This window comes from Pholcus phalangioides, unplaced genomic scaffold (genome assembly GCF_987345545.1).
Source record: "Pholcus phalangioides strain wild (caught in Gottingen) unplaced genomic scaffold, Ppha-v1.0 ptg000007l_1, whole genome shotgun sequence".
Classification (NCBI taxonomy): Eukaryota; Metazoa; Arthropoda; class Arachnida; order Araneae; family Pholcidae; genus Pholcus; species Pholcus phalangioides.
The window spans coordinates 57580414-57596844 of record NW_028301600.1 but is presented as its reverse complement, the minus strand read 5'-3'; the positions used below and the strand labels follow the sequence as shown (position 1 = coordinate 57596844).

General features: G+C 36.6%; 1 protein-coding gene across 1 annotated transcript in view; it reads right to left on the bottom strand.

Moving 5' to 3' along the window:
- LOC149085542 (solute carrier family 2, facilitated glucose transporter member 1-like) overlaps positions 1–12367 on the bottom strand; it is a 72704-nt gene extending 60337 nt beyond the window's left edge. The window contains exon 1 of the mRNA XM_089233609.1: positions 12068–12367. Within this exon, the coding sequence (XP_089089735.1) occupies positions 12068–12229 (162 nt within the window). The 5' untranslated portion in view covers positions 12230–12367. The remainder of the gene's footprint in view (positions 1–12067) is intronic.
- Between the last annotated feature and the right edge of the window lie 4064 nt (positions 12368–16431).

The following is a 16431-nucleotide window of genomic DNA, read 5'->3' as shown; positions in this document are numbered from 1 at the left end:
CTCATGAAAACTTATCCCAAGAGTGAGGATGTCACAGGTACAGTCATCGAAACATGTCATTCCAAAAACTTCGGACTGCAGCCAATGTCTAGAATCCTAAGACATCGAACTGACGATGTGTCTGATTGCGTCAAAATGTCAAGAAGGCAAATCTGCGCATACAAGTAGCCCACGTTGTCTGCGGAACTATTTAGTTACCATTTCACAGACTGAAGAGAGAGTACCGTCACGTCCTTTGTCTGCCAAGGAAAAGCGTCATCCTTTTTTTAGATGGTGCGTAGTTATATTGGCCTCTAAAATTAGATCCCCTTTCGTCGGTTAAGCTAAGAGTTAGATGAACTGAATTAGAAAAAAAAACGCGCGTTTAATCGCGTTTGTCTCTCACCCGACCACATCGGGTTTTTTTTTCAAAAAGAGACTATCAGTGAAAGGTTCAAGTTCATTTTGCTCACAGTTTGAAAAGAAAAAAAACATTAGGAAGTGTGTCGGGGTAGTTAGGATAGCATAACGTGAATAATTTGTTGCAACACCGAAAGAGCACATGGTCTATTCTCGAAATTATATTCTTAGGTGGTAGTACTTTAATACAGTTAGAAAAGAGATTCCGTACCACCACTGTCAAGCTTATCTTCATTAGAGACTTTCCAAATAGTCTCTCAGACAAAAGTTGATTGTTGTTGTTGACAAAATTGACGTTGATTATGATAACGTTGTTTTTCAAAAAAGACGATTGTCGTATGTTTCTGCACGATTATACTGTATAGAGTCAAGGAGGTTATAATCCCCTTTTGGGAAAAATTGAAGCCGTTGTGGCACAACCCTATGGACTGATTAAGTAAGCCCAAACAAAACGCTCTTTTCCCTATACTTAACACGTGTTTTGCCGGATCGAATACTTTTAAAATATTAATAACTAAATAAATTTAAGCACCATGACTGTTTAATGCGTCTTCAGGTAATCTACATGATCCAATATATATATATATAAAATGGGGAGAGATAAAACTTTATCCTTATATAAGAGAGAGGGGTCGTTATATTTTTAATTTATTTTTGAAAGGGGTAAATCACTTTTCACTCTCAACTCGTCATAAGTTTTTAGTTCAGTGCCTTCAATTTATTTTAAAAATTCGATGTATCCCATTAATGTCTGTGGGAATATGATTAATTAAAATAATATGAAGCTCCAATAAAATGCAATTTTCATAATTTTTTTTCTTTTAACTGTTTATTTTGCCTTTTTGTTTCGTTCATCATTATGACAGATCCGGTCCATTTTGAAAGTGTTTCAGGCCCATGGGAGCTCGTCTTAAGCTGCACATGAGGAATTTTGATTTCTGAATCAATTCTGAGGTGCTCGAGCACCTTCTGTCCGGGCCGTAGCTAGGATTTTTGCCGCCCATGGCAGTTGCCCCCTCTAGTTACGGCCCTGCCATCTGATACCATCCTGATAGATCCACAGTATTTGGGTGTGGTTTGCGTTAGAGCTGTTGGGTGTCAAGCACCATGGCCCCCCATCCTGAAGCAGGACTCCAAGGCTGGGACTTTTGGTGGAATAACAGGTTAGATAGGTAACGGGCCCCCTATTTAGTTAATTTAACGCGTGAAAAAACAAACACGTATTACTGAAATATACCGCCCATAAAATGATGAGAATCGTCCTGGGGGCCCCAGGGCTAGGGCAACACCCCCCTAAAGAACTCGACAACACCCTCTTTAGAGGGTATTGGCTAAGGCCATGTCCGCCCCACGTTTTACGGGGGGGGGGGCCTTGAGCTGACAGAACTCCAGCCCTGGGACGATTACATTTTTTTTTATGTTATTCTTATATTATTTTTATATTATTCTTTCCTCTATGGTATACAGTATGTATTCTGTATACTAAATATTTTTTGATGCGAAAAAGTCTTTAAAATCAATGCCGAGTGTGAGGAGGCAATCGCGTCCAAATGAACGACAGTTTTTGTCAAACTATAAAGTTTGACAAAGTTTGGAGTTATTGAAATTTCTAATTTCAGTAACTCCATTAAAAATAGACATAGCGCTGCCATCTTGGCCTCATTTTAAAGAAGAAAGATGAAAATTTGTGCATAGTACTATTTTGATATTTGTGGCAGCCTGACGTCAGGAACTGCGCATGCGCAAATTGAACCAACGATTTTCGAGTTTTTGGATTTGACACGTATCTATAAACGGGATCATATCTCAGAAAATACTTATCCAATCCTAGTGAACTAAGTGGTGTTTTGAAGAGAAGTATATGTGTGTGTGTGCTATACTCATTTTGAGGTTTGAGTTTTTATCTCGAACACTCAAAAAGTTACAAGGCTGTAAATTTAAAAAAGTGTCAGCATTTTTCCGATTTTTTTCAAAATGTCGCGATATATGAGTAGAAAAGCCAGACACATCCCACGTTAATAAATATGAGCGATATATGAGTGGAAACTACAACCAAAATAAGAAAAATTGGGCACGAATGCGTAAAACACAAAATGAATTGGGCACGAATGCGTAAAACACAAAATGACAAAGAGAATGAAACCAAAAAACGCTGGGCCCGAACCCAAAACCAACGCGCAGTACCAACACCAGCTATAGCAGCTACTATAGCCGGTGTTGGCAGTACTGCCGCGAAGCGGTGTTGGCAACGCAAGCGCGCTCGGGCAACTCTCTGGTGGCATCTGACGGGGGCTGTGGATTTCCTTCCTAACAGTGCGATGGAGGTCGAACCCAGACTCATTGGACCCACTTGGCATTCCTAATGCGGTGGCGGGGCCCGAAATTAGACTTGCATCGGGGCCGACAACTACTTTCCGGCCGACGCAGTTACTTTTGTGAAAACGTAAATCGTTTATAGTAAATTTCAATTACACAATTTTTTTTAATCGTTCAATTCATTAACAACTGATATTTATTGAATACAGGGTAGTGGTATGAGAAGTAAGATACATATGGCTTTGAAAATATTTGAATACCTCTTGCAAATGTCAAATCTATACAAGTTTTCCCTTGCGTGGTTGGTTTATCCAGTGCCGTCTTAACGCATGGGCCCACCCGGGCACGGCCCGGGGGTCTCAAGAGAAGAGGGGCCTCACAAAAATGAGGTCCGGTTGAAATTTTCTAGGATTTACCAGGTAGGGCCTCCGAAAAACCACTTGGCCCGGGGTCCCATGATACTCTTGAGACGGCCCCTGGGTTTATCCAAATCATCCACTAGTTCAAGTTTAAAGGTATTTAGGTAAATTTCTGAAGGTATGCACGCGTATGTCACAGTGGGAAAATAGACGTATAATTTCTTTCTTATACTATGATTGGGGCCAGTGATCAATAATTAATCGTCTCTGCTCTCTGTCTTGTATCATACATCAAACACCATAGGTAGTATTTTCTCCAGAAATGATGTTAGATTTTTATACAGGGTGTTTCTGAATTCGTGGGACAAACTTTAAGGCATGATAGAACCATATAAAAAGATATATTACCTCTTATACCTCCTCTAAGCATAGAACACGCCTAAACAAGCATTTTTCGTCATGGAATATGTGATCGAATATGAAAGATTGAGGCGTAAACTCTGCAATAAAACACATCGGTGACACATTGACCACTTTACGATTAAGGACGTAATATTGCGTCCAAACGCCAGTGGAATAAATTCGAACAAGTTGTCAGAATCGTCCCTGGCCCCAGGGCTGGAGCCCTGTCAGCCCTGCCCTTGTGGGGGCCATGGGGTTGGAAGACACTGAACTAGACAGATGCCATAGTACGAGAACTATTATTCATCCTAAAATAAACTGGCATAACCAGAGGTAGGTGTCAGGTAGTGCCGTCTTAACGCATGGGCCCACCCGATCACGGCCCGGGGACCTCAAGAGAAGAGTGGCCTCAGAAAAACAAGAAGTAGTTGAATGTTTCGAGAAGTTATCAGGTAGAGCCTCAGGAAAACCACTTGGCCCGAGAGCCTATCATGCTCTTAAGACGGCCCTGTTGTCAGGGCCTTAACTAGGGGAACATAGGTGCAGATAAACATGAAAGGTTGGGGGGGGGAGAATACATTGGTGAATACATATATATGCACACACATTAGATCACACGGTCAGCTCCGTCATTATGTTATAATGTTTCTCGTTCAAAATTAGGGAGAGGCGAGAGGGGCTACCAAAATGGACACTGGCCTTTGCGAGGGAGTAAATTTTGCGGCCCTGGTAGGTGTAAAAACCACCATCCGAATTAAATTTCCTGCAGCTGTGAAGAGAGCTGTCTAGAATCATAATTTTCAAGGTCTATATCGGAGATGTCGAACAGAAAAACCAAATGTCAAAACATAATACAGTAATATTTCAAAGTTATGAGACGTTTTACGTCTGAACCGAACAAACTAGATGGCGACACCACACGAAATTCAACATAGTGGTGTTGTAGTCTAAATTTTATTATGCCATCATAAAATCACTACTTATCTATAGATGTAGTCTATGATAAGTTTTTGAATACACTATAATACTTATTTGAACACAAAACAAATAAAATTTTATTTTCGCTGCCTCTGCACAAAAATTTCTCGTTTGAAATTCATTATACGCAGAACCAATGTTTCATCACAGAATATAGATAAATTACTAAATATCGTGTCATTTTTTTTATCCTTCAGGTTAATGATCAAGTAAGGGGGAACTAAATGTCTATTTCTTTTCCTTTTATATGCGATCGACCGAAATATCGTATAAAAATCGATCGAAAAGTTATTTCAGTTTCTTTTGATGACGTCGCCTTGCCGACGACTTCTGCGCACTTTTCAATCAGTAAAGTGACAGAATTTTCTAAAGCGAATGAAAAACATAAACGACAATTCCAAATGTTTCATAATTTCTGGTGGGTAAGTTAAGGCCGTAGACAGCTCAGAATCAGTCAACTTGAATTATAGATGCTACTGCCAAAGCCCAAAGGTGCCTAGTTGACCCGGCAAATGTCCGAAATCCGGGCTTTCGCCGGACTTTGTAGCCTTCCCTCATAAGTGGACCCCTATGCATCCCTATAAAAATCTATCACTAAGATATCAATATTCAGATTCCTTTGATCGTTAGGGTTGCGATAGCTTACCATAATAATTACAGTTAGTTATGGATAAATGGCCATAATTATCACAAAAAAATACGCCAACGCGGGGATGACTCCGAATCATAGCGATCGATATAGGGATGTATAGAGATCGATATATAGGCATAAATTTCAGGCATTGGCCAGGTCAACTGGGCTGACCCACTTCGCGAGGTGACCAACTTCGGGCTTTGCAGTAACATAGACATCCTGTGATTTTATAACCCAAAATGCAAAGGATTTATTTAATGTAGGGACTGTTTGACAGTATACAGCAGTGTTTCCCAAAGTGGGCAATATCGCCCCCTGGTGGGTGACGGAATGGTCCAAGGGAGCGATAGAACCTACTGATTTAACATAGGATCCTATGGGTTTACTTGAGTTGGGGAGCGATGAGAGGAAAAAATTTCTGATGAAGGGGGCGATGGAACAAAAAGTTTGGGAGACTATGGTATACAGGGTTCATAGCTAAGTCCCATTGCCGCAAAATTACTGACGAACCGTTGATCCTAAAGGCATACTTCCAATGAGGAAAAGAAAAAATATCCTAATAACGTGTAGACCTCAAATCCGTCATCCATATTGCAAGGGGTTGTATAGTTGAAATAAAGAAATTAAATTTTCATACGGACACCCTGTCACAAAACACCAGTTTAAAACTTACTTCCCTGTCTCTCTTGAGCCCAGGGTGGAAAAGCCTTTTTTGGACAGGGTGTCTTATGAAAAGTTAATTTTTTTATTTCAATAAATATACAACCCCTTGCAATATGAATCACGTATCTGAGGTCTACACGTTATTTGGATACCTTTTCCTGATTGGAAGTATGCCTCTGGGATCAACGGTTCGCCAGTAATTTCCGGTGCGTGCCGATAACTATGCACCCTGCACCAGTATTTCTCAAACTTTTGTCACCCGTTGCTCTATTGCTCAATTCATGTCTCTTCTGTGACTCCCCAGAATAGTTTAGTAGATATATTGTCACTCATAAAAGAACCACTTCGAAGCGTAAATAGTCGCACAAAATCAATACGCCAGCTCGCCTCGAATCCCCTCTGACAAAGGTTGGTGGCACTCCTAGAAGCCGCGATGCACACTTTGAGAACCACTGCTGTATACCCAAGGCCGCAACTAGATGCTTAGTCACCCGGGCAATCATGCATTTTGGCTCCTCCTTGGGATGTTGGAAGAGAGGTGAAATTTTCACCACCCCCCAGTTGCGGCCCGGTGTATGCCCTTCATAAAGCGCAGGTTAATATTTTTTACGATGTCTTCCAGGTTGAGAATAAACAGACTGAATTTGAATCAATGATGTCGGCAGTGTGTGCGTTTCGTATCATAAGATGGAAATGTTGAAGAAAGTCGAGCTGCCCGTCACTGCTTATGATAGAGGGTCTGTTGTTCGCTTCTTGACCATAAGAAATGTAACAGAAATTAATCGCCCGATCTATGAAATGTATCGTCCGAATAAAGTGAGTGGTATCGAAGTTCATAAATCGGTGAGACTGTTTGAGGGGGTTGGTGTACACGCAAATTTTCCAAAAAACACATTTTCCAATTTTTCAATTTTCAAATACTATGAAATTTTCTGTGTCTAACTGTGTCAAGTTTTTGTTCTACCCTGTAATAGAAATAGTTGTAAAATTTTAATATAAACTGCTGGCTTCTCTCTCTTAAATATTAATTTTTTCAACTAAAATGTTCTTTTCTCAAAACTAAGTTTTTGGTTAGATAAGGAACATGTTTTCGGAACACCACTCATTCAAATGACTTGAAACTTTGCGTGTCTCTCAACAGTATGATGTTACATACTCTAAAGCAGCGGTTCTCAACCGGTGCTCCGCGGAGTCCTTGGGGCTCCTTGTGCACTCTCCAGGGGCTCCGCGGCCGCTTGAGGAAAATAAAAAAAAAACAGTAAAGCTAAAACAATATAATTAGAAATATTTTTAAATAGTAAAAATAAATCAGTAACTTTGATGAATAATTAAGAAATGGGCCTACGGGGCTCCGCCATAGAATTTTTTTACTAAAAAGGGCTCCACGAGTCAAAAAAAGGTTGAGAACCACTGCTCTAAAGCGAGGATTTTTTTATTAAAATTGTTTGAAAAAATTGTTATGGCACAAAATATGGGTAAATTTTGGTGATTTTTGAAAAAGTTGCATGTTATTGGAGTTAAAATTCATCAATATGAAATGAAATGCATGCACTCTGATACGTCTTAATGCATGGGTCTGACCTCGTGATAATGGAGTTTGATGCAGTTATTTTCGTGAGTTCGTACATGAATTGAGAGGCAGACACTTTTTTCAGCTTGGTAGGGAACTCAGAACACATCCCTTTTCCCGGGACTCATATTCCTGTTAAGGGTTCATTCAAGTATTACGTCAGCATCGATGTGGGAGGTGTTTCCAGGTTTACTGACTTTCGATGGGGGGGGGGGGGGGTTGAATGATTCTTACGTTATCAACCACCCTTTATAAAAATATGAAATATTCTTGATGCCATCTCACTCGGTGTGCCAAAAACGAGAAAAACCTTTCGCTAGTTTGTGGGGACCTGAACTGTCGCGGACCGCTTAAGTGCTCTAGAAATGTGTCGCGGACCACTTAAGTGCTCTGGAACTGTGCAGCGCGTAACTCAAATGATCCATAATTATGCCGCGGATCACTTAAGTAATTTGGGAATGCGCCACGGGTAACTTGAATGATGTACAACTGCACTGGGGGCCGCTTAAGTGCTCTAAAACTGTGCCATATGTCACTCAAGGGATCTCTTAATGAGCCTACTTGAGTGATCTGAAAATGTGTCACGGGCCACTTAGATGCTCTGGAATTGTGCCACGGGTCACTTAAGCGATCTCTAAATGTACCGCGCTTAGTTCATTTTTACAAAATTAGGTTTGAGGTGAAGGGCCACATCAGATAACCCCGACGGCTGCATTTAGTCTGCGGGTCATGAGTTTAGCATATATAGCTTAGAATGTGGGTAGCAATGAATTTCTTAAAAAGCAATTTTAAGTTCTTAGCCTTCAAATAGCATTGAAATTAATAGAAATGGATTATAATAATATATAAAAGGTATTTTCTTCCGAAATTTTTAAATTTTTTTTTCAAAATATTTCCTAGCATCAAAAAAAATTAATTTGCGATCGTCTGGTAGGGGCACGCCCCCTCCCGCACATACGTCTCCGATCCTAATATGCGTGTTAGGAGGTAGGGAAATTTCAGCACGCAGGGTCTACATATAAAGTCAATTTTTCTATTTTTATGTAAACGACCCCTCGATAAATAAGAAATTTTGCGTAACCACACCCGTCATTTGAAAACTTTATCTAATTGAAAGTATGTTTCTAAAGTCAACGGTTGCAGAGATATCCACTGTGCAAACAATTTGGGACCGCTTGTACTGTATACGAGTAGAATATACCTCTAAAACATGTGGGTCGACCTTGCGTAACTCGTACGTTGAAAAGTTATTGCACTGTACCAATTTTTTTGTGTAGTGCCTACCGTACGTGCAAGTGCTAGTTAATGACTCAAGGACAAGTTCAAAGAGAGATGCTCTTCCTGTCTTGGAAAATAAAATAAACAGTTTTTACTCTTCCCCGCATCTTCTTTTCTTTCGAAGGAAAGTATTTTCTAGTTGTTGGCTTGGGCCCAGAAAAGCATTTGACTTTGCAAATGAGGCGGCAACAGATGGCACCAAATCTTTACGATTTATTCCTCTTCCTTCATGAGAACCGATCGCTATAAAAAATGCTTTCTTCGCCTTCCTTTCATTCATCCGAAATCAATTAATCATTTTTTTAATTATTTTCTGATTATTAAGTCGTGGTCCATACTTTTTTTTTTAATAATTATATATATATTTTTTAATTCCTCGTGAAATACATAAATTGCTCTTGAAGTGCATTCCAAGGTGTTATTCGATGTAACATCAGTCAACTCTTGCTTCGAAAAGACAACTGCTGTTCGTTTCCGAAAATAGTTTTGTCTCGCATATAGGTCACAGGTTATACGTTCGTCGAGTGGAGGAGGAGGAAAAGCCATACGCACATCAGAACGTGAGCTTGTGCGGCACATTTTCTTTTGGCACATTTGACATTCTGATGTGATCCCATCCCTAGGTCCTCTCGCGGCAGTTGAGACATCTCACAGTGAGTCAGTTCCCACTCGCGAAATAGAAAATGAAATGCCGTGCCGGCTTTCGAAAGTTTGGCTGCTGACCAAGAAATAGAAGGGCAGATCAGCATTTGGGATAAGAAAACGACGGTTCGAAGATTGAGCGCAGGAAAAGTTAAAAATTAAAAGAAAAATGGGCAGGGGGAGAATATCTTGTGAAAAGCTTTATCTCTCGTTCGTTTCTATTTCGAAACGTTCATCATCGAATTATGAACATCATCTGTTCCTATTATGACGGATAAACTTGCAACACATGACAAATTAATTTTTTGTCAGCAATTTATCGAAGTAAAGAAATGTTTTAGCACCTTTTAATTTTCTATTCAACTTAGATGAACGAAACTTAACACTAAACCAAGCTTAACAATGCTGGAATTTCATTTAAAAAAACCTGATACGAACCAAGTATTGACACTATTTAAAGAAATAATTGGATTGTTTTGTTATCTCTCGCTCTCCATGTCCAAGATAATAGATTACGATGTCTTACATAGATTTTATTGATCGAAATACCTTCGATGATGTTTCAAGTTAATGTGCTAAAAATTGGTAACAATTTCAGTACATATTACATCTTTATGAAATATCAATATTATATATTCTTAACTTTGAACTTAGAAAAAAAGTTTAAAAATAACAGATTTCTACGCTCTTAAACATATCTTTGATATTCGTTGGTCAAGTCAACTGCGTTTTCTTTTGCCGTCATTTTTACATTAAAAAATAATAAAGCTGTTTCGAGAAAATTCAAAACAGTTATACACCTATTTTTACAACTTACACCTATTCAGAAATACGATAAACATGTTAGGGTAAATCGAGAAGCTATCCCTACTTAGAATAAGACAACCATAAATAATTTTTTTTTTGTCATGTATATATGTATATTGTTTATAATTTTTTTTTATTGCATTTTTAATTGGGTTTCTGTATTTTAGTAATATATGACATCCATACTTGAATGGGCATCTTTTTCTCAGCCACCTCGTTGAGCATTTTGCCTGTTGTGGCTTTGCATTTGTATTTGTATTACTATTGATCGTATGAAGAGTTGAAAAAACGCGTTATAGTTTTATTCCAAATTCTTTCGTCTTTAGTTCACCTCCATGAAAATGTCTCATGACAATTAAACAATTGATGTCTAGTATACAATCGTACATTCCAAGACTTCAAGTTTTTCCTATAGCTGAGCGTAAATTAATAACAACAGCTTATGAGACAGCACAGAGATTGTATGTATTTAAGTTTGAGTACCTCTACTGTGTACTTCCTTTTCAAGTATATGATGGCATCCAATCTAAATTGTTATAAAGAGAATCATATCACCGCCTAAGTCATTCAGAAGAGCTAATCACCTTATCATGCAAGTATAATGATCAAAGATCATCTTTTAAAACTGGACTGTAAGGGAGGTATAGTCAAATAAAAAGAATCTTGTCTGACATCAAGTCCACAGATCTAAAATCTTGAGAGCCAATCTTCATTTTATGTCTCCTCAATTTATATAACATCATCCGTAGTATACGGCACGTAATCATGCTAACTATAAGAAAGCGTGAAACACATTTTTTTTTATTTAACTGTCAATTTTTAGGAAAAACGTCAATTTTTAGGAAAAGAAAAAACAATTTTTAGGAAGAAGAAAATTAATATGAAAATTTTTGCGTCGATGTCTCCAAAATGTCTCCCGAATCATCATTAAAATGAACTATCAAAGTTCAGTAAAAGCTAAACTCATGATAATGGCTGGCCCTAAATTCATCATATAATGCTGAAATTTTAAGTTTTTTAAAAAATCGGAAATTAGAACTATTAAGATGAAATTATCATTAAAAAATGCTAATAAATAGAGCACGTAGTAGAGCTGACCTTGAATTATTTCTGAATGAAATTCAAAAATTTAAAACTGAGTAAACATTTTTGGCTGTGAGACATCGCCAAATCAAAATGATATCGTTAACATTTATCGCTCGTATACTTCATGTTCGTTTCACCGTATAACAATGTATGCTTGCTGAGTAAAATGTTTGCCAGGCAGTAATTCTAACTCCATATCACATCAAGGAGAAATTCCACTATTTCAGGTAAAGTATAAAAAAAACTCTCATTGCACCAGAAAAAAAAATACAAACATTCACTAAAAGAATCTAAACAGTTCATTGACATGTTTCATGTGTTCACACATTAACTTTCCTCATTTTTCTCAGTCACGACTCCACTTTGGCTTCTTTCCAATGGACGTCTCCGAAACAGGTCAAATACTCTCCGCTTCTTCAAATATTATATAGTACAGTATTCGATAAATATATTATCATATACTGACACAATATACTCTAATATCCATCATAGAACGCATAAATCAAACTCATAATTGATAAGAAATATTCTGCTACGTATTTATATAAATTATTGTACATAAATCTCGGAGATAACCGAATTTTTAACGAAAGTTTCAGCTTTTTTTCAAAAAATATTCCACTTTTAATTCGTACTATACATAAATTAACTTGGTCCATATGTCTAATAACTCGACATCAATATTCAAATGACCGGCACTGACTATCCGTGAGATATCGATTAAAATATAGAAATTTCACACGTTTTATGATGAATATGACGTTGAATTGATGAAAAATAGAGGGATTTTTCTGAATAATTGACAAAGTCATTGAAGGGATAGTATTTATGATGGAAACTTCACCTTCTAACTGAATATACATGGTATTTTATCACACACTTGGTGAATAGAGATTAGAAAGAACTACATATTGTACGTAATAATAAACTTACATATTCATCACGCCGTCTTCCGGGCCTGCCCGTGATCGGTAACATAGAGATGTCGGTGACCGATGAAGCTAGAGAATCGGCTGGTGAAGCACTTCTTGACCGATCCCGGTCTGGTAAATTGAGATGGGTCATCTCGTTCATCTGTAGATGATCTTCCATCATTTGTGGTGTCTAAGATGCCGGTGCGCTTCAATAGCGATCGGACGACCTTTCCCCTGAATTTTTTTAAAATAAAAACAACAAACAAACAAACGCGACTATCGTTTATACAAGCATACTGCTAAAATACAGTCGTAGACAATCTCTTCAGCAACCAAACCGAAATACCAATTCAATGGAGGGGTTACAAGCTAAACTTTTTTTCAATTTTACGCCAATTCCCGAGCCAAAAACATTTTCACAGCTGGGAAAAAGCGCCGTCAAGGTAGTAAATGAGATGTTTCAGAAGATAGTTCCGAAGGGTATAAAAATTCTGTGATTGATTTTTTCCGAAATTAAATTAAAATATACGAAAAAATATTAGTGAAAAATAGAGATATTGAGTTATGACAGCTTATTTCCGTAAAATGATAATTGGGGGGAGTATAAAAAATAAAATTTGCATCCAAAAAATGTTAATTAGTGAAATTTGCGCTTTTCTTTATCAAACCGAAATTTATTCCGTAACATTTGGATGAAAATTCACGAGATACCGGTGACTGAAATACTTAATTAAAAGAAACGCACACTTTGCCACAAAATGAATCAAACCAGAATACAAAATTTTCACGGCAAATATGAACACAAAATCCAATGATAGAGTAAAAAGTACTTAAAACTACTTGATATTTTACAACTTTTTACGTGCTAAAATAAGCAAGTCTGAAAATAATATGTAAAATCAAGAATAATATTAAGAATTTCAGTTACTGATATCTCAATATTTTCAACCAAATGCTACATTAAAAATTTTATTATCTTCTAATTATTTTTATTTTAAAGTTACCAAGAAATTTACGAAAAAAAATTTATTAAGTTTTCTAGACAGCAATGTTCACACTGAAATTAAAAACAAAAAATTAGTTTGTATTTTTCTTCAAAAATGAATGATTCTAGAAAGATACATTTCTCCGTCATAAGTATTGAAATGAAAGAAATTTTTGTTTTCCAAAAAATTAAGTTTTTGAAAAACCTCACTTCTGCAATAAAAAATTAACAACAGTTTTTTCACAGCGAAAAATATTTTTCAATTTATCAAACATGTTTGTGCTGCTAAAAAAAACGAAAAACTAATTTAATTGAAATTTTTTGGATTCAGAGCCGTATAAAAATTAGAATCTTTATATTTCCTTTAATTATCATTTACGGACATGAAAATATCCAAGATGAATTTTTCTGCTGATATTTTCAAAAATTAACGTCAGCAATTTTCAAAAATTAACGTCACTTTTTATTCCTTTCGGACACTCATAAAATACTCCGAATAATACTTTTAAATGTTCTGGAACTGGGCCATATTTAGGCCTTATATAATCCATCAGGATGTATTTTTCTATGTGAGTGTGTTAAGTAACTTCATTTACACACATAAAAGCAAAAAATTCATTATTTCTCAAATTTTAGACGTTTAACAAAGTTTTTCAATGGCATGATGTTCTCTGTAATAGAAATATCATTGGAAAAATATTATATATAAAAACCATTGATTTATTTCAAACTTAACATATACATTTTTCATTGTATATACTATCCTATGCCATTAAAATATTTTACATACCTTTAATAGTTGTATTTTTTGGAAATTTTACATATAAATGCATTATTCGCTCATGATAAAATAGCGTGCCATCAGTTTGATTGAATAGAAAATTAATTCAAAATATAAAGTAGATCGTTCAGTTTCGGAAAATGAGGCAAACTATTTGAGATTCTGTAAAATTCATAGTTTCCGGGTTTTTGGCCGACGTGACAGAACGTTTTTATCTTTTTCGACGTTTCGTTGATTTGAGATTCATTCATGAATACTTGATTAAAAAAACTTATTCAATGTTTTTAACCCTCTATTTTTATCCCAATGAAAACGTATTGGATTGTTTTTACAAATACGGTTAAAATTGGTGCTGTTAGCATATATTTTTGATGAAAACAATACATGGCAGAACAGGAATTTAATTAGACTGGATTTTTTTTAAATTACCTATAATGGTTAAGTAAGGATAAAATATACATCTCGCCTTGATTTCACTATTATATATAAACTGATAGTCTTGCTTAGCAAAGTTGAATAGCTTTACCTTGAATTTTATTTCAACTTTCCTCAATTCGGAGCGATTTTATAAATCTTTGAAAGCGTAAAATTTCAACAGCTCTCAAAAAGTGACAAGGAATCCACTTTTTCTGGATAAAAAAGTAATTCTACTTATTTCGCCAGATTTTGTATTGAAATGACACTGAAAGATGTCATTTCTAGTACAGAAAAAAATTGAGAAAAGAATTTGGTATAATGAGTTTTTTTTTACCATGTAATTTGCCATGTATATTCGAATATACACACCATAGAGGGTTGAAAATTCTAATTTTAAATATGATTTAGTCAATAAAATATTTTACCTCGTTTTATGAACTGAGCAGTTTTCTTTATTTTGAATCAATTTTTATTCAATCACATTAATGCCATGTTATTTTATCATGAGCGCAAGGTGTTAATATTGCATTTTTTTGAAAATTTGCCAAAAAATAACTGTTAGAGATGTGTAAAATATTTTAGTGACATGGGTAGCATATCGTTTCCCTTACGCCAAAGACATGAATGTGCAATTTTTTTTCTTTTTGGATTTATCAGCTGCTCGGATAACTTATTTTGCTATCCAAGTTTTGCCAGTAACGTGAATGCGTATCCCCTACGGAAAAACATGTTACAAAATATTTTAGGAAAATGGCAGCCATAGAGTAACATGGGTAGAGTAAACATTCAAACGTCATTTCCCTATTTTCTGAAATTTATACATTCATGTTTCTGGCATAAAAGGGAACGATATACATTCAAAAATATGCGTATCAAATTTGAAATAAATCAATGGTTAAATAATATTTTTAATGATATTTCTACTAGAGCATAGTTTTTCACTTTGTTAAAATTTAGAAGATCTCTTTAAAACGAAGTTTTTTTTTCATGATGATGCAACATGCATGTGAATGTTTCGTTCGAGTGGAGAATCACCGGCTTTATTTACCGGGCCGCGGCAATTTGGGCTGATTGTTCGTCGCCAAAGAAGCGAATTGAGAGCCGATTTTGAGAGCCCAGATGTTTGAACGCATCAACCTCCAACGCAGGCAGGGATCAATAGAGGAGAGAACATCAGCGCGCATGCTCTAAAATTCGACGAGCCTCTTTGCTCTGAGCTGCGCCTCAGCCACCGGACATGTATAAAAAAATTGACTCAGCCACAATATCGTTCCATCGCGCCCCCAGTGACGTCAAACTGACGCCCCATGACGTAAATGACCTCTAGATGTTCCTCAAGGTCAACACGGTCGAGCCATAACGGCTGGCGTACGTGGTTCTTTCTGATCTCCCACCAGAGAGACATGTTCCACTCAATATTTACTAACACCTGAACTGAAAGATATTTTTGAAAAATCGACTCTCTTCTCTATACGTTTTTTATTCCAGGAATAAGGCTGGCAGCAAACCACAATGAGGAATATATTCTTCGTTTTTCTCATTTTGCCAAGTGTCTTTTATCAGTCAAACAAATCTTGAAACTCTTTTTGAAGTAAACGCTAGTAATAATAATAATAATAACACAAATGGGTTCGTTGCGGGTGCACAAAAAAAAAGAAGACATTGTCACGAATAAAAAGTCTCTGGAATTGGAATATCTCCAAGACAAGAGATATACAGGGTGATTATAATTAAAGTTCCCGCACTCTGAGTAGTTTTTCTCAAAAACTGCTTATCCGAATACAGCCAAATTTTTAAGATATCTTAATGAGGCCATGGGGGAGAGATTTATTAAATTAAAAAAAAAATAGTTCAGTTTTCGACCACCAGGTGAAAAGTGGCATTTTTTTATTGAATTTTCCTTTTTCTCTTGGACTATATAGTGTTATACCAAGTTTCAATGGAATACATCCTCAAGAACGGGCGCTACATAGGTCGGAGTAGTGTTAGTATAATGACGGGTGCTACATTGGTGTGAGCAGCAGGGCCGTCTTACGAGCATCGTGGACCCCTGAGCCAAGTGATTTTTCTGAAGCCCTACAAGGGAAATTCTCGAAAATTTCAACCAAATCTCATTTTTGTGAGGCCTCCTTTTCTCTTGAGGACCCCGGTTGGGCCCATGCCTTAAGACAGTGTCATTATACTGAAATTACTCAGACCT